The following is a 19899-nucleotide window of genomic DNA, read 5'->3' as shown; positions in this document are numbered from 1 at the left end:
CTTAATAATGAGACTCAACTGCTGTGCGTGTAGAACAAAGCTTAGTACTTAATGTCATTGTGAGACATCTATATAACACTCCAACAATGGGGATCAAATCCTTGTATGTCCAGATTTCTATGTAAATATCATATCCACTATGTCATGGCTTGGTGTAAATATCATATCCACTTTGTCATGGCTTGGTGTAAATATCATATCCACTATGTCATGGCTTGGTGTAAATATCATATCCACTAAGTCATGGCTTGGTGTAAATATCATATCCACTATGTCATGGCTTGGTGTAAATATCATATCCACTATGTCATGGCTTTGTACATTAAATTATAATTTAATTTATTTGCTTTTCAAGTGATACAGACTTCACTTTGTTAGTTTCAAAAATCAACTGTTTTAATTGTTTACCCATGCTTCATTAGTTTCTAAACGTCATTTTTGTGACTCTAAAATGTGTATAAAACAAGAATCAAAGATGAAATGAAACAACATGAAAATTCTTGTCAAGTTTTGATGTTAACCTAAATAACAAAGGAACATGCTATAAAATATCAAATATCATATCAGTGGAAATCAATAATAAGTATCAATTAAAAAGCCTAGCTCTGGAAAAATGGGGCTTAAAGCAAAGTGTCGTCCCAGATGAGCCTGTGCAGTCTGTACATGCTAACCAGGGACAACACTTACCGCTTTTATGGTACTTATTGTATAAAAGGAAGTCTCTTTTCAGGCAAAATATAGTCTAGGAGGAAAGTCTTGTTCCTGATTTGCCGACTGCACAGGCTAATCTGGGATGACATTTTTGGCACATGCATTAAGCCCAGTTTTCCCAGAATGAGGCTTAATTGAGTACCAGTATATAATTGTGTGCTGTTGCTAAATTAACATTTAACTTGTTGACTAGCTACAGAGTATATCAGTTCTGATATTGTATATATTTCAGACTGCCGGTGTAATGGTGCTGACTGACCTTGACCTTCTGACCCGACCTTGCCTGCACAGCGGGGATAATCTTGGACCCCCGTACCTGCCCAGTGACCCTAAGGGACCAATCCCGGGGCCAGGGGGATTCCTGGACCCACTGGAACCCACAGAAGGTGAGAACTGACATGGTGTATTGAGCCTTGGTTTGGGGAAACTGGGCCTAATGCAGACTTATGAGTGATGACACTTTGGGCTATATTGGATTTTCATCTAGAAGTGACTTCCTATAAACAAGAAATTTGTTTATAGCGGAAATTGTTGTCCCTGATTAGCCTGTGCATACTGAATAGGCTAAACTAGGGCAACACTTTCAGCACATGCATTAAGCCCAGTTTTCCTGGAACAAAGCTGTTATATTTCGCTTATGCGCAGCTTTTTATAAATTATTTTATTAGATAATGGCCTCTATCTTTTGCTTATCTATGAATGTTGTTGTGTTAATGAAGACAGACAGCAAAGAATGCTTGGCTGCTTATTAAATATAATTAAGTTATTTAATCATCTTCTGTAAATCGAACTTATCTTTTGATTGTGTAGATTCTCACGACAATTAAATCTGTGTATTATCTTCATCTTCATACCTTACTGGACAGCTTGTTTGTTGTTTATGCATTCGCAGACACTTACATTTTATATAAATGTTATAACACTATTAACAACAGTTTTTTTTTAATTCAACGTGCAGACCCAACAGATGTGCGACCTCCAGTAACTATCCTGAGGAAGAATTTTCCTGAAACATGGCTGTGGGACCTTTACGAAGTGACGTTAGTCTCGAATAATACACATTCACTTTAATAACTCACATCAGAAATTTGAATGGCAAAAGTAATTTAAATGTAGAAAGTTAAAAGTTATTTTACAGAAATCATTTTATTGTATTTTACAATCTATAATATATATTTTTATTTTTTAAGATTTTAAAGTTGGAATATAAGAAACCAGTATAATTTATTGACAAAACAGAAGGATTCTGAAATTAAGTGGTCCAACAGTCTACCCCCATTTAAACTTAACCACAACATTTTGATAGATATTTTATGCTGATGTCTGTTTTATGCCCTTTAGACAGCTTCTTTATAAATTAAGTTACTGGAGTCTAATTTACTGGTTACTTTAAAATATATTTCTATATCCATTTGCATCCGTGTTGATACATGACTCAAGAAGCTGACATTTGTCACAATTTTAAACCCTTTGCCACTTAGAGGCAAAGAGAAAAAGGCTAAGTACAAACAGCATAAAACCAGAACAGCCTGCGAGTAACTTGCACACTGTTCATTTTTTATGCTGTTTGCTGCTCATCAGTATCTGAATTGGAAATGAAGCCTTTAAAACTTGAATCTAGAAAGAAAGGTCTTTAATTAAATTTTACTTATTAAAGGACTACAATCGCGTCAAATTACGTATTTAAGTGGTCAAGGATCAAATAAGGATGGTACTTTATGACAGTGCTGTAATTGCTAGTCCCCATGGAGTTGGAAGAATTGAGCATTGCACTAGCCTGTCTGTCTGTCATAAAGTCTGTAGGTACCTGCAAAAGGATCTCGCTCAATCTTTCAACATTCAACTTAATCAAATAAATGTGTAGTTGATCATTATGAAGGGAATTGTGGCGGTAGAATACTTTGAAACCATTGTTAATTGTCAGGCATTAATTTTCGTGTATTTCGTTAGTCGACCGATCGACGAATTTAAGATCCTAACAAACAATTATATCCCATATTTGAACAAAATTAAGACTGAATTACCGAAGTTAGAGGCATTAAAATCCAATGTAATCCACGCATACATACTTCATCTGTTTCGTAATCAAGATAAATCCGGTTTGGACACAGAGGGGTGTAGATTACATAGTGTATTTAATTGACACGTGACATTGCTGTAAAACGCGTGTGCAGTACCACTGTATCGATTGCGTTGACTTCGTTTAGGTAGAATAGTAATGATTTGCGCTAATTGTTAACAACTTTATTACCCATTGTGTGTATTGTGTTTTTCAGCGTTGTTGCAGATTATGCAGCCTCCACGCAGAAAATCCGGATCAAAGGCAATAAACGAAATTAAAAATGACGATGAGTGGTCAACACCTGACTGATATTCATTCTCCGCATTGATTACAAATTAATGCAGAACATATTGATTTGTGTTTGGTTGTTTGCATTTAACTACAATACAGGTGTAAAAATAGCTTGTGTTTGTATGGTTTATCGATCTTTTTAATCATTGACAGCTTTGAAAACTTTTACGATACATATTTCAAATCATTGTTATTTGCTGACAATATAAATTAAAATATAGTCTGCTAAAACGCAAATGAAAACGTAACATGTAAAGAAAAATTAGCAATCATGACGATTAGTTTCATCCAAACCTAGGGTAATCTTTACATAAATTCACTTTAATTTTCGCGCGATTTTCAGGAATTCCCCGGGAAACACGTTTTTTTCATGACTGAGTATGACACAATAAAGCATTGCTTTGAATACTATTGCATTCAATCTAATTTAAACTCTTGACATTTTATTAATAACTGACCAAAGTAGTTTGCTAACACTAATTATAACAATGTTCGCACCTTCTTTAATTGGCGCTAATAAAGGTAAGATTGTTATTAGTTTTGACATGATAGTAATTGAAAAAGACCAATTGGCAATTGGCTTCACTGTTTCAAACAATCTTTAACGGTTATTCGGTCCCACCAATTCGCTAATCATATTAATGAACTTGTCAATACACTAATGGGGCCCCTTACTGATCACCTGATAACAAGACTAGCATATTGGCATGTCACAAATAGGCCCCACCTACTTCAAGTGACTCCCAAGTGTCCTCCCTCTTTCCTCACTACGATTTATTGCAACCGCGATATATTTCAGAAATGTATAACAAACAAATCGGATATTGACTGACGCATTTTTTCATGTTTTAATTTTTTTTTCAAAGTCAGAAATTGGCGAATTTAAGTGCTGATGAAAAAGTCATTTTTTAAAAAACAACGAAATTTTGTGCCCGCGAAAATAAATGGTTTCACAGTATATAAGAGGTGTGCTCTGTGAAAAAGGGGTTTCATTGCATGTGCGTAAAGTGTCATCCCAGATTACCCTGTGCAGACTGCATAGGCTAATCAGGGACGAATGTTTCAGACTAAACTGGATTTTTGCTTTGTAGAGACTTTCTTTAACAGAAAATATCATACAAGTGGAGAGTGTTGTCCTGGGAATCTGGGAATACACTTGATGCACATGCATTAAACCCCTTTTTATAGAGCACTGCCCATATAATGGATTCGCCCGTGTCCAATCATTTGTGGTGGGGGCATCCATGTCTGAGACACATGCCTAGTTTGAATTGCATGTAATAGATTTTATTAAAATTCCAGTTTTAACTGTGCAGGTGAAATGTCCGCAATTTCAAGCATTATCCATATAAATAACAACTCTTTCCAGAATACATATTAACAAATAATTAAAAAATGCACCAAAACAATCATGAAACTATAAGATTAATGAGCAGTTCAATAAAATATAAATTTGTGAATGTGATATCTTTTTTTTTTCAGTTCAAGTGGTTCTGTCAGTTTTACCCAGACCATGCCAGACACAGTAACCCAGTGGGTGGGGAACAGTTTGTGCTTGCACGAGTCAGCAGGTCTTGGTATTTCTGATGTTGCAAAGGTTACGGGATTTCAGCCCTTTTTTGTTGACGTGAGCCTTCCGTATTCCGTTGTCAGAGGGGAAAATGCTGAGATCAAAATAACTGTGTTCAACTATCTGCCACATTGCATAGCTGTAAGTGTGAAATGACTATTGATAAGAATAATTATTTCTTCATTTTGATATTGTTATGCTGAGAGATACTCAATTTTGAACTTTCACCACAGTGCACAAAGATAAGCATTTTATATAATTATGTTTTAACCTTACATTGTTGAACTTAAATAAAGTGTGCATATTATGATTTTGTTGCATGTTTTTGAATAATGGTCTTTCACACCTTTAAATATGTTGCAATATATGCACATGCAACTGTCTAGAAATTTTGAGTAATTTATTATTGGCAAAAATATGGGACAATGAAAAATAAACAATAGAGTTGCAGAAAAATAAGAGAAATTAGGATTGTTATTTACCAGTTTTTCTGTTTCTGTGCATCAACATTCTTTGTTGTCAGCAACTTGCATTCAAAGATAGCATTTCAGTATCCTGCTATTTGCAAAGTACAAGAAATAACTTGTAAACAAAGTGTATTACACATTGTTTTATATAATCTCTGGCTTTCAGTTACAAGTGGACATCAGGAAGCAAGCTTGGTTCTCCCTTCTAGCCCATGAGGATTGGCAATTCTGTGTATGTGCCGGGCAGAGCGTTGCTAATAGTTACCACATAGTTCCCAGCGAGATAGGTGTCCACATGTTAACGATATCGGTAAAGTTATTGATGTTTTTTGTTTTATAAGTTGTCAAGCCTACGTTTTCTGGTATTCATATAATCTCTGAGTCACAAAAGTGTTAAAAAGGTTTAAAGTTGTGTCATTTATGGCATATATTTTGCATGTCCATTGTTATGTGATGGTTTTTGAGCTTGGCTGTTTTCGGAGAAAACCAGAGGTATTGTCATAGCCAGCTCTTCGTCCGCAGTCCGCCGTGCTAAAACCTTGACATTTTGCTCTAAAATCATAGTGCTTCCACCTACAATTTTGAAACTTCATATGTAGATGCATCTTAATGAGTTGTACACGCCACACCCATTTTTGGGTCACTAGGTCAAGGGTCAAGGTCACTGTGACCTCTAAAAAAATAAATTCTGATAAGCTTTCATTTATTAAAAACTGCACCCGCAGCCAAGTGTTTGCACCCGTTATGCAGTGCTCTTGTTAAAATAGTCATGCCGGTAGGTTTGAATGAATATTGCAATATCCAGTTTAACCCTTTCCCACTTAGATACTTATTTTGACATGTTTGTAGTCTCTTAGAATGTTATTTTGTTATATAAAGTTATTTAATTGAAGAACCTTCTTAGTAGATTCAAGTTTTTAAGGCTTCATTTCGAACCCTTAGATACTGATGAGCAGCAAAAAGCATAAAACCTGAACAGACTGCGACTCGCAGGCTGTTCTGGTTTTATGCTGTTTGCACATAGCAATTTTCACTTTGCCTCTGAGTGGGAAAGGGTTAAAGTAGCCTGCAACAGGTTATACTCGCGGTACTTAAGGAATTATCATTCAATTGTTAACAACATATTTACACATTGGATAAATGATTGAATATTCAATCATATTTGACTTTACTTCATTTCAGAATAACCTTTTTTTCAACGAAAATCCATAAATTTTAGCTGTAGTCACAACAAAAACAAAACCACTGTCCATCATTTAAATTTGTTTGATTATGGTGGGTGTTTTCATGGTAAATAGGTAATATAGCATTTGAATAAAATCAAACATGAATAAACAAAGATCTGACATACCATCAAATGCAACAATCAATAAAGTTTATATTAAGGAAACTCGCCCTTGAGTCGATTTTGCCCTTGAGTCGGAAATTTTTATCTTTGTATTTTCAAAGATAAGTTTTATTTAGCATGATTTGTGACATTATAAAGAACACTTGAGCATTCATTCTCAAAATAAATAGAATTTCGAAATAAAATGTTATAAAATATTATCTCACAATGAATTTGGATTTATTACATTATTAATAACTTCTGATGACAGTCAATTCAGAATTTTCAATTATCGATCATCTTTATACCATCAGCATTTTTGTCAGATATGTTTCACATCATTAACAAATGACTTGATATTGAAATCATTACCTTATTCTGTAATAATGAAAGGTAATTTTTTTATAGTGGTTGCTTTATTGTATATATTTTACAGTAAAATATGTATTACAACTCAATAAGCCCTTGAGGCAAACGCAGTTCACCCTTATGGCGAACCTTAGTGTACCTATTGGCAGAAGCATACGAATCAGAATTAAACACATATTCATTCCAATTAACACGACTCAATCTATAAAAAAAATCCCATAGCTCATAAACAGCAAGAATCACATAATGTTTTATCTTTGCATGTTTGTACTTTTCTTTGTCACCCCACAGTGCTGCACATGGTTCCATTGTTGTAAAGTTTGGATAGACACTAAAAGTGACTCTGTCATTTCTCCTCTTTTTATGTCCCCCACCCACTATAGTGGGAGACATATTGTTTTTGCCCTGTCTGTTGGTGTGTTTGTTTGCCCCAACTTTAACATTTTGCTATAACTTTTGCAATATTGAAGATAGCAACTTCATATTTGGCATGCATGTGTATCTCATGGAGCTGCACATTTTGAGTGGTGAAAGGTCAAGGTCACCCTTGTTATTATCATTTTGTCAACATGTTGACCAAAAATATATACCAAATAAATGCTAAATACAAATACAAATATGTGTCAGTGATGCTAAATACAAATATGTGTCCATGTTAAGGGCGAATGCATCCGACTCATGGGCAAATTCAGTGGCTATTGTTATTCAACTATTTTTCAATGAAAATAAGCTGGGAATCAAATAATTATTTGTTCAATAGATTCAGATTATATGATAGTTAAAGCATGCACAAGCTGAGTCACGGCTTTGATCACAAAGCTTTTTATTATAGACTTATACCGCTAACCCTTCCGACTCATGGGCGAGTTATCCTATTTAAAATAAGTAGAATTGAAGACAAACAAAGAATAGCACATTTATTTTCAAGCACTGTCCAATTTCATTTTTAAATATGGATTTTTGTGTACATTTGCACTTTAAATTATGTTTTCAATCCCTTGTATACATTGAATTACCAAGAATCTATTGATATTTGCAGCATTGGAGATGTTTTCTTGCATATGTTTTAACAAGTATGTTGGGCAGCTTTGTTTATAAACATAAGCAAGCGGGCATAAACAATATACCACAAGAATAGCCGACCCGCGAGAACACTGGGATTGAGTAAACAGTTTTAAAAGTTATATAGATATGTACATATAAGTGGTCCATTGTTTTGTGTTTATATATCTGATGAAAGAAAGTGTTTCTTAAGAAAGCTTTTAACTTTTTCACTGGGCTAGCTTGCTCAGTTGGTAGAACCCTCGACTGCAAATTGGATCCCGGGATGGATTCCTTGCCAAGCCACATAACTTGTGTGGGGATTGGAAATATTCCCCCCCTTTCCCTAATAAAAGTTAGGCAGTTGTCAGGTACTGGCATAAGAATGTGCTCATAGTACTGGTTAACCAGCTATTGCAGGAAAAGTTTGAATTGTTGAACTGACCGACTATAATAACTGAAAAACTGAAACTTCCTTGACAAACAAACTCTTGCTTTAAGCGGAAAGTTTCCTTGAATCAGCTTGTGCTGACAGCAAGTGAGATAAATTTGTATCAACTAGCAGCCTTTGCATGGTCATAAATTTGCATAATGTCAAATATGAAAATGTACAATTTTTTTTATATTAACAGAATATTCATTGATTGTTCAATTCAAGGCCCTGACCTTGCAAGACTCAAGTGGAACTCTCCATTACTAGAGTGACAGCTTGTTTATTACCATTAACAGGTGCACTTGGACAACCGGCACCTCGTTAATTAGTCAACCAGGACAATAAGCACCCGATTAAATTGTTAACCTGGACAAACGGCACCCGCTGTGGGAGCGTTCTTTCGATCTCCCATATAGACACCAAGTACTGGTTCTAGGCCCAGGAAACGGACTCGAGAGCATTTCAAATAAGTAGGAATTACTTTCTATGCAATCGAGCTAAAATAAATAGGTTTAAACTAAACGGCACCCGATTTAAGGCTATGAAATATTTATTTTTTATAGCAATAAAGACATTTGACTTGATTTGACTTTTCTTAAAAAAAAATCTTTGAAAGAAGTAATTGATCAGTCAAATCTGCTCATTGGTTTAAAAAGGAGATTGCTAATTGTCAATATAAATCATACCTAACAGACATTGAGATTAAACTAAAAAGGCTTGTCTTTGTGTGCATGTCCAACGTATGCTGTCCATCCAAGACTTTTGTTGAGTATACATGTAGTTGTCTTTACACAACTTTCGCACACCCTTATGATGTGTCGTGATGAATAGCATTTTTCATATGAAATGATTCCATTTTTGTTCTTCTATTTACACTTGTTTTCATTCGCAGTTTGTTGTTTTCAGGAAAATCTTAAGTTAAGGAATGCTTTAATTATCGTTGATGAATGTAAATTGTTTACAGTTGTTATTAAACCAATTAGCAGATAATGTTAATAAATCCACACTTTATTAGTTTGATAAAACAGTTTGTTGACGGGATTTATAAATCATCTCTTTTACCAAACCAACTAGTGGATTAGACTTATTAGTTCAACAAGGTGCTGACGAGCTTTATCGGGTGCCGACTGTCCAGGTTTACAATTAAATTGGGTGTCGATTGTCCTTGTTGAAAAATTAATACGGTGCTGATTGTCCCGGAATGCAAAAAAAACACAGGGTGCCGATTGTCAGGGTGCCGTTTGTCCGGATACCCCTGTTGGAACTAGATTAGGCACTTAATTGGCTGGCAGGGTCCATGTCTCCATTTCTGGATGGTATGGATCACCATCATAAGGCGTTGACCACAAATATTTTGTATAACAATTCAAACTGACACCTTTTTTGTTTATTGCAAAGCGTCTTAAATGTTCCATCTACATTGGGCAAACAAACTGCTTACTCTATTTATCAACTTGAAAAAATTGTATGATGCATTCATATTTTGACTTACATTTTGTACATGAACATATGAATGAATATGTTCCCTGCAGAGAAATGGACTACTTGACTCAGCAAATATATGGGATGATAATAAATTCGCGCAATAAAGTTATGGCAAAAATTAGACCTCTGCAAAAATTAGCAGTTCCACAGTATATACCTAAAATTAAAATCTTCAGGCCTTTATTCGTGAGCATCGGGTTTCCTGTCGTTCCACAGTGGCGCCACCTGGTTACCATCGTAAACACGTGACTGAACTGGTGGCGCGAAAACTTATTGTGGAGGTAAGTTAACATGTGACTGAACTTGTTGATTGAAAACTGATTGTGAATGTAAGATTAATGTGTAATGCATAACCGCATATTATAAAAAATATTATAAAAAATGTTGATCACGGGTCAAAAGAAGTGGTAAGTGTAACATTTTGTTCATGTAATATTTTAGATGATATATGCAGATGTAATAATTTGAATATTAATATTTTGAAATTGTCTGAATATGAACAGATTTGTTTTAAATATGTATGACTCTCATAAAATAAAATGATTTTATTGTTTGACATGTTTGAAAGTTGCAGAAAGCAGGTAATTCTCAGGACACATGAAGAGCAGGGATGTGCTCTTATATTAAAATATTTGATGCTGCCAGACATACAATTAATTACATTTGAGCCAGGCCATGGGTAAACTAAGCTAAATCCATGGCGTTAAGTGTCCTCCCATGTTAGTCTGCTTCTGCTTTATGGAGTTTTGCGTTGAAGACTCTAATCTGGCATGACACTTGACAAACATGCATTAAGCCCCGTTTTGCTAGAGCAAGGCTCATTTTTAGATGTTTGTTTTTAATGGAAGGAGTTATAGTCTTTTACCCAAGACAATGTCGAACATCATCAGCACATTTAAAAAAAAGGTTCCAATCATGCACCGTGGACAGAAAAATCCAGACTTTTGAACCACAAGCTTTATAAGTGATTTTCCATAGGTGTTTGCTTGCCAAACCCACACAGTCTGTGAAATAAATCTGATGTATTGAAAAGCCTATAAGTTTTCATTTACAAGTTTCTTACATAAAAATGTTTAACTGAAACATGATTCACATATTTACACAAACTGACAAACTGATGATGTCTTTGTACCTTTCATAGACTAGGGTAGTAAAAACGTACTTAAAGACAAGGCACAAACAATACAAAAAATAAACTAAAGGATTTCTATTGAATTATGAATGACTTCATTCTGAGATTTATTTATTGTTTTGTACGCAAAATTATTTTATCATGATATAGAAAACTTTCCATGGACATGTGATAACCATGATTGAGGTGTTTCAAATATTAGTAATGGTACTTCTGCATGCTTTTACATAGTACTTATTATATAAAAACAAATATTTATATACTTCTTTTATTCAATTATACACAAGTACATGTAGTTTATCGACCCTCCCAGGAATATTATTGAAAGGACAGCAAGGCAGAAAACATTTAATTTCATTTTTATTGGACATTGCATTATAAAACATACATCAAACTTGAATTAATTCTTGTTTTGTTGCTATTGTTTTTTATGTTAAGGGGTGGGTGTGGGGTGTGGGGGGGGGGGACGCTTACTGTAACACTTGTCTTATCTAGAAGAATACAATACAATTGCTTGGATTATATGAGGTAAACAGACTTTACGAACCAGTTAACTATTTCTATTTGATATCTAATTTAGGTGATTTTGTTGGTGAACAGATAAACGAGCAATTTTGAAATTAGCCTACACATAAAAAACATATTTGATATGGTTTCAGTAAAATAAGCGTGTTGCCATAGTAATTCATACACATATGATTTCTGAGTTACAATGAGACCATGTCTCTTTTTGTATTTTTTTTTGAATTGTTAAGACTATGCAATGGAACACATATGTGAGAATGTAAAATTTACTTATTAAATTCTCCCATGACTGTGAATAAACTGTTTGAATTCTGAACATGAGCATGTTTTTTATTCAAAAGGTTTTAATGGCTTTACCCGAGTACACAAGGTGTATCCATGTCCCTTCTCAGAAATGACCGCTATGGTATAACAGCATGACAATACATAAAACTGTTCAGTTTGATTATTTTGTGTATTTATTGTTTAACCTTTTATGGCAAGCGGTTGGAAGCATAATCCCAATAAACTAGGTTTCTCATGAGAACCTAGGTTCTCAGAATGAGAACCTAGGTTCTCGCTTGAAGATTGCACATGGCTTCTGAGAACCTAGGTTCTAATGAAAAACCTAATTTCTTGCAATATGAAGCTTAATCCCAAGAAACTAGGTTTCTCATGAGAACCTAGGTTCTCAGAATTGAGAACCTAGGTTCTCAGAATGAGAACCTAGGTTCTCGCTTGAAGATTGCATATGGCTTCAAGAACCCAAGTTTTTAAATGAAAACCTAGGTTTTCATGAGAACCTAGATTCTCATTTGAAATCCTAGGTTCTCATTTGAAAACCTAGGTTCTCATTCTGAGAACCTAGGTTCTCATTCTGAGAACCTAGGTTCTCATGAGAAACCTAGTTTTTTGGGAGTATGCGTCAAACTGCTTGCCATAACTTTTTCCTACTCGGAAGCAAAGTGAAATTGGATATGTGCAAAGCATTAAACCAGAACAGTTTGCTGCTTATCAGTATCTAAGGGTTGGAAAGATGCCTTTGAAACTTGAATCTAGTATGAAAAGGTATTTAATTAAATTAAACTACAAATACGTCAAAATACGTATCTAAGTGGTAATGGGTTTACACTTTATGTATGTATTTCTAGGCTGAAGGACTTGAGGAAGAACGAACACAGTCTCAGTTCATTTGCCCACAAGGTATTTACTAATGAAATGTTAATGCATAGACATTTGGATTGTTCAAATTCCTGTTATATTATTTATAATTTAGTCTTATGACTACTTTAATTGTCTTACATTAAAAATTATAAAAAATAGTTTGTTTTCAACTTTTGAATTTCTTTTCAATGATTATAACAATTGGGAAGATTAGTCAGTAAAGTGCTGAACTACCAACTCTAGAATTACAGTTTGCTTCCCACCCCAATCATTTCAGGCAGTGACAACAGCCACCAGAAGGGAAGCCCATTTTTATATATACATGTATATATATATGCTATATATATATATATATATATATATATATATATATATATATATATATATATATATATATATATATATATATATATATATATATATATATATATATAAATTGGACTTCCCTCCTGTGACAACAGCTTGTGTGGGCATTGGTCATAAACTTATTTCAATGGTATTTATTCTCCTTCTTCGAAATGAAGTAGTGTTGCTGTCAGTTACTAGCATAAGTATGTGCATGCAGTACTGGTAACTTCTCAACCACGAAAAAGAAAAGTTTGAGTAGATTAGCATATGGCTGCAACTGTTGAAGAATAACTGAGAAACATTAATAAACATACACATTCATTCAGATGATTTGAGCTGCTTTCAGGGAAAACTGGGCTTAATGCATGTGCATAAAGTTATGTCCCTGATTAGCCTAGGCTAGCCATAGGCTGATCAGAAACAACACTTACCGCTTTTATGGAAGTTTTTGTTTAAAAGGAGTCTCCTCTAAGCCAAAATTCAGAAAAGGTGGAAATTGTTTTTCCTGATTAGCCTGTGCAGTCTGCACAGGCTTATAAGGGATTATACTTTATTTATATGCAGGAAGCCCAGTTTTCTCAAAACGTTGCTCATATAATGATATTAAATAGTCATTAGCCTGATTGAGATGTTTATTTTGCCGTCAGATAGCCCTGATGGTGTGCTGGCCTTGTCCTTGACCCCTCAGATCCCTAGCAGGGACTTCATCGTCAATGGTTCCTTAAGGGGCTGGATAAACATTGTTGGTAAGGCCCCTGCGGTAAATTATTTGCTTGTAAAATAAAAATAATTGTATGTTGTAAATATGTTGTTAAAAGATCATATATGTATTTATTAAAAAAGAAAACACTTCAAAAGTACATAGTTTGGTACCCTTTACTTATTGCCCTGTAATAAACAAAGATACAAAGGTATATAATTTTTTTCACAGTGATAGATATGTTAGAAACCTTCCATCATGATATTATCTCATGATAAAATTGTCAATAAACACGCATTTAAATATATGTTTTTTATTAAATGCTTCCACTTTTACTAATCTGCAATTTTAAATTTTTTCATTGTAAACATCATTTTATCAAATTCATAAGGGTTTTTAAACAAAAAAATGTTTTAGTTTTACAATTGTTCAGATACATTATTCAAATGCTTCACTTTTACTCAACCTATATTATTAAGGCTCGCTTTCTAACAAATTCCTGAACTCTTTTAATAAAATATGGTATGATATGACAACGAGTGTCAGATCTATTTTATCACATGCTTAACCAGAGAGAAATTTACGAGTTCACTACTTCTTAACAAATATTTTGACCAAGATATTTTGACAACCGCATTGCCTACCTCTGGAATGTCAATGTTGCCCGCTTGAAATAGTTTCGAAAAGAATTTCAAAAATGCAAACCATATCGCATGTTTTATTCATCAATTGATTAAGTTGTGTATATCAATGCAGGAAAATAGACATGCATCGAAGTTTATTTAAAATAACAAGCATAAATAGATAAAACATTAAAAACATCTACAATGTACAAGCATTAAACTACGTCATAGTCAAGAGTACTGCGATTTCGCGAATGACGGTTACTGTAGTCACACAAAGTTTTGAATATGACACAAGGATTAAAATGTCAGTCGCTAACGCTTTCTACAATTATTCTACGGCGTTAATGTGGTGTTTCCTGCCTCTCACAACTTGAATATGGCGATGGGCATTGGTTGCTCGGAGCAGAATTGATGTTGATGTTGAAAGTTCCTCCGAAAATGCTTCCAGCGAACATGTTATTCAAACGGCCATGAAATGTGTACTGAGAAGCATGTGCTGCGGAATTCATTGTGTTTCTTGTGACCGACATCTGGTTCAACTGATAAGGAAACGGCATTTGCAGTGGATTGCTGGTGTTCGCCAAGATATTGGAGATGCTTTTGTGTAGCTGTTCACTGATGTGGCTGTAGTTATTGATGGAATGCATGTTTCGATGGCCAGTGATCTGCATAATGTGGTTTGGCGGAACGTTGTTCTCAGAAAGTTTTTGGACAAGATGCTTTCTGGCACTATTGTTCGTCAGACGTTTGTCTTCAGGGAGATCCGCTGCTTTCGCCATTCTCTTCATTATCGAGGTAAGTTTATTTTGTCCGATAGGTTGTCGTTTAAACCATTGATCACTAGGTTTCATGTTTGACTGCATTGTGTGGGTTGCAATATAAAATGGGTCAGATGGTTTACAATAATCAGCTGGTGTTCTACTGGCATACTCCTTGTAAATTGCAACAGGACAATTTACGCCCACAATTTCATTTGCCCACATTTTTGGTTCAACATCCCATATATCCCTTGGATTACCCCCTTGCCTAGTTTTAGACTGCCTTTCTTCAAATTCTAAATATTCCTTGCCTTCATCATATGTACAAAGCTTCAGGTTGCCCCAACACATACTTCTGTGTTCATTGCTGCCCCGCAAGCCAAAATGTATCGTGTTAAAGAACCACAACGAGTTAATAACGCTCTCCGGGGTGGACTATCCTAGTTGGTTAGTGTTCCATAGCTCGTCGATTTCATTATCAGTGATTTAGACTGCTCGCTGTGACTTATTTCCTAGACCCTCGCGTTTCAGCTGTTTTTGTTTGGCATGCAACACATCCTTTAATTTCACAAATTCCAAACCATGAATCAGAGAATGTTTGTAGTTCTGATCCTGAAAATATCGTTCAAAACTGCCAAGGAATGTGCGAAGTGTTGTTGGTTCGTAGTTGGAACCGTCTGGTTTTTTCACACAAAAATGTGCACAATACTTCGCATAACTCATTTGGTGGCATTTTGGATATATCGTGCGTGATAATTTGTGTTTGTAGAAAGGCAGAAAGTAATTTCATGTCATAAAACGCTTTGGATTGGGTATTTTTGTTCTTTTGCTTGACTACAAATTCATTTACATCATCGTCGGTGATTGTTGCAAACCTGTTCGAGCTGTCAGCGTTCGTTTCTTCAGTAACCGAACTCAGCCTGGATACGGGTAGATCAGCCTCGTAATTGCTGCCATCAATTGAAACTGTGTAAAGTACATCTTGTTCTACGTTTTTTTGTGCGATTACAATGCCTTTACCTCTGCCGTTGATTTTGACGGATGCGCCTAACAGTATCGTTAAGATTTTCTACGCCATATTGTTGACAAACAATGCGGAGGAATACATGACATATGTTAATTTGTAATCAGGCAAGCCAATAGAATTGATCGAAGGATGTATTACACGTGTGTAATATAAAAAATATGTAATGGTTGTATTACATGGGTAACAGTGTATAGCATGTGATAAATTATTCAAATGCTTTACTTTTACTTAACCTATATTATTAAGGTTTGAAAGTGTTGACATACATTGAATCAGTGCTCTGTGAAAAGGGGGTTAAATGCATGTGCATAAAGTGTTGTCCTAAATTAGATTAGCCTGTGCACTCTGCACAAGCTTTTTAGGGACGACACTTTTCGCATGTGTGATATATACTCTTAAAAAGTCGCGCAAAAATCCGGTTCAGACAGAAAGTGTTGTCCCTGATTAGCCTGTGCAAACTACACAGGCTAATCTGGGACGACACTTTACGCACATGCATTAAATTCCATTTTACAGAGAGCACTGCTCATTTCCTTTTTATGCAAGCACGTTTACTATGCTCTGAATCTTATGCTTCATATTCATTTAATTCCTTACCATAAAAAACAACAACTGGAATTCTGAACCTACTGGCCTCTGAATTTAAAAGTTCAGCTTTTAATAGTTTGAACTTTTGACTGTCACATTAAAACTACAAAGCACATCAGAATTGAAATAACACATAATACTTCAGAATTGAAATAACACATAATACTTCAGAATTGGAATAACACATAATACTTCAGAATTGGAATAACACATCATACTTCAGAATTGGAATAACACATAATACTTCAGAATTGAAATAACACATAATACTTCAGAATTGAAAAAACACATAATACTTCAGAATTGAAATAACACATAATACTTCAGAATTGAAATAACACATAATACTTCAGAATTGAAATAACACATAATACTTCAGAATTGGAATAACACATGATACTTCAGAATTGAAATAACACATAATATTTCATAATTGAAATAACACATAATACTTCATAATTGAAATAACACATAATACTTCAGAATTGGAATAACACATAATACTTCAGAATTGAAATAACACATAATACTTCAGAATTGAAATAACACATAATACTTCAGAATTGAAATAACACATAATACTTCAGAATTGAAATAACACATAATACTTCAGAATTGGAATAACACAAGATAACTCAGAATTGAAATAACACATACTACTTCAGAATTGGAGCCTCAGTCTGGGAAAACAGGCTAAGTAGGGACAATACTTTTGGCTTTTGTGAATTATTTTGTTTAATTAGGTCTCTTCTAAACAAAAATCCAGTTTACATGGAAATTGTTCTATCGGATAAGCCTTTGCAGACTGCGCATGCTTATCTGGGACGACACTTTACACACATGCATTTATCTCGGGTTTTCTTACAGTGAGGCTTATTTGTTGAAGTTCTTTACCTTGAGTGGAAGTGTATTCATGAACATTCATTCAGAAAAAAGGTGAAAACATTCAAGCTTATTCTTCCACAGGTGATGGAATTTCAGTGACTGCAAGTTGTTATCCCTGCAACTTTCATAGTTGCAATTTTGGAAGACCTGTGACAAAAACAGGGATGAATTACTTATAAACTTCCCTGCATGCAAACCTAGTTCTGGTAAAATGAGGCTTCATGAATGTGCGTAAAGTGTCATCCCAGATTAGCCTGTGAAGTCTGAACAAGCTTATCAGGGACAACACTCCCTGCTTAGTTTTAATTTTTGATCAGAAACGAAAAAATCTCCAAAGCTGAAATAGTCCCTGATTAGCCTGTTCTAATTGTGCAGGAATATCTGTGATGACAGTTTACGCACATGCATTAACTCTTTCAGTGTGGGAACCGAATTTTGAAGGCCTTTGCAAACAGTTTGGATCCAGATGAGACGCCACAGAACGTGGCGTCTCATCTGGATACAAACTGTTTGCTATTCTGATAGTATTCTTTGAAAAAAAAATTGAAGAAAATGCTAATTTTAGAAATTCAGCAGACGACATTTTAGCAGACTACAAATTTCCCAGCATGCAAAGGGTTAAGCCCACCACTTTTCCCAGAATGGGGCTGATATAAGCCTTGGGGAATAACCCCCCCCCCCCCCAAATTGTTTTGTGATTTCTCTAGGAGACATCATGGGTCCGGCACTGGAGGGTCTCGCTGACCTCATACAGCTGCCGACTGGTTGTGGAGAGCAGAACCTCGTCAGACTGGCTCCCAACATTGCAATCCTGCAGTACCTCACAGCAACCAGTCAACTCACTGACGATGTGGAACTACGCGCCCTTAATCATCTTAATAAAGGTTTGTAAAGTATTTAGAGGTGGATGTGGTGTGAAAGGGGTGTGGTGTGGTGTGTTTTTTATTGTTGTTGTTTTGTGTTTTTTTTTGGGGGGGGGGGGTGCCACTCATTTTAGGGCGCAATATATTTTATATTGTTTGCTTTGGGTTACTTAGGCGAACAGTTAGGACAATCATAATAACTATGATGCAAATTGTGGATTAAGTATTTTGTTTATGAAAATACAAAACAAGTATTACATGAAGAGAAAATAAGATTAAATATATGTCATTCTATTCCAAGATAATAGAACCATGAACAAATGCAAAAATCAAGTATTAAATTAATAGCAATTAAGATTAAATAATTGACATTCTATCGCAAGGTATTATTCAATACTGACATTCAAGAATACTGATTATTTTGTGTATACATGTATGTTGATAATGTGATAGAAACATGATAGATTGCACTAGTATGACACTAAAACATTAGAGCAAGATTCTGGGAAATCTGGGCTAAATGCATATGCAGTAAATGTCCTCCCTGATTTGCCGGTGTAAACTGCACACTTTCCACATAAATGGAATAATTCATTTAAAAGAAGTCACTTTCAAACAAAAATCCAGTTTAGGCGGAAAATGTTGTCCCTGATTAGCCTATGCAAATTGCACAGGTAAATCAGGGACTATGCTTTACGCACTTGCATTAAGCCCAGTTTTTCCAGAACATACTCATGTATGCCATTCTACCCCAGGATACCAACAGCAGCTGAAGTTCATGCACAAGGACGGTTCGTACAGTGCCTTTGGTGCAGCAGACAACACTGGGTCGACGTGGCTGAGTGCCTTCGTCTTCAAAACGCTCAGTCAGGCGGAGAATTTCATCTTCATTGACCGCAAACAAATCCAGGCGAAGACTTGGGAGTTTCTCTTATACCAGCAAGGGGAAGATGGATGTTTCTATGGTAACGGATTTTATGTCACTATGATTATGAAAGAAGTGTGTCAAACAGTTATGTTTAAAATGATTAAAACAACTAAGTTCCTAGAATGTAAAGAACAAAGCCTGTTAAATCTGTAGCAATAATAGTATTTAAAAAGTTGTCACATTGGATGTTGTGAAATGACTAATAGCAATATGCCAGATCTACATAATATTGTCTCTGACGAGTCTTGTTTGTTAACAGAGACTGGTAAGGTAATCCCAAACTTCTCTGACAAGTCTTGTTTGTTAACAGAGTCTGGTAAGGTAATCCCAAACTTCTCTGACAAGTCTTGTTTGTTAACAGAGACTGGTAAGGTAATCCCAAACTTCTCTGACAAGTCTTGTTTGTTAACAGAGACTGGTAAGGTAATCCCAAACTTCTCTGACAAGTCTTGTTTGTTAACAGAGTCTGGTAAGGTGCTGGGCAAGTACATGATGGGAGGTGTGGGGGCCAACAAAAAGGGCCACAGGCAGGCGCTTACGGCTTACGTGCTTGTGGCCATGCTGGAATCCTTCCAGATGATGAGAGAACGCACACCTGTAAGTGGACAAAGTTTTGTGAA

At 35.2% G+C, this 19899-nt stretch overlaps 1 protein-coding gene across 2 annotated transcripts in view; it reads left to right on the top strand.

Moving 5' to 3' along the window:
• The window catches only part of LOC127876604 (murinoglobulin-2-like), a 73004-nt gene that overhangs the window by 30490 nt on the left and 22615 nt on the right, over positions 1-19899 (top strand). For both annotated transcript variants that reach the window (XM_052421933.1, XM_052421934.1), the window contains 10 exons: positions 944-1097; positions 1670-1751; positions 4547-4775; positions 5268-5411; positions 9933-10037; positions 12544-12595; positions 13552-13650; positions 18196-18372; positions 19107-19316; positions 19743-19876. In XM_052421933.1, coding sequence (XP_052277893.1) covers positions 944-1097; positions 1670-1751; positions 4547-4775; positions 5268-5411; positions 9933-10037; positions 12544-12595; positions 13552-13650; positions 18196-18372; positions 19107-19316; positions 19743-19876 — 1386 coding nt within the window. The remainder of the gene's footprint in view (positions 1-943; positions 1098-1669; positions 1752-4546; positions 4776-5267; positions 5412-9932; positions 10038-12543; positions 12596-13551; positions 13651-18195; positions 18373-19106; positions 19317-19742; positions 19877-19899) is intronic.

Source organism: Dreissena polymorpha, chromosome 4, assembly GCF_020536995.1.
Source record: "Dreissena polymorpha isolate Duluth1 chromosome 4, UMN_Dpol_1.0, whole genome shotgun sequence".
NCBI classification, from domain to species: domain Eukaryota; kingdom Metazoa; phylum Mollusca; class Bivalvia; order Myida; family Dreissenidae; genus Dreissena; species Dreissena polymorpha.
Note: the sequence above shows the minus strand (reverse complement) of the source record. Positions and strands in the feature narration are given on the sequence as shown.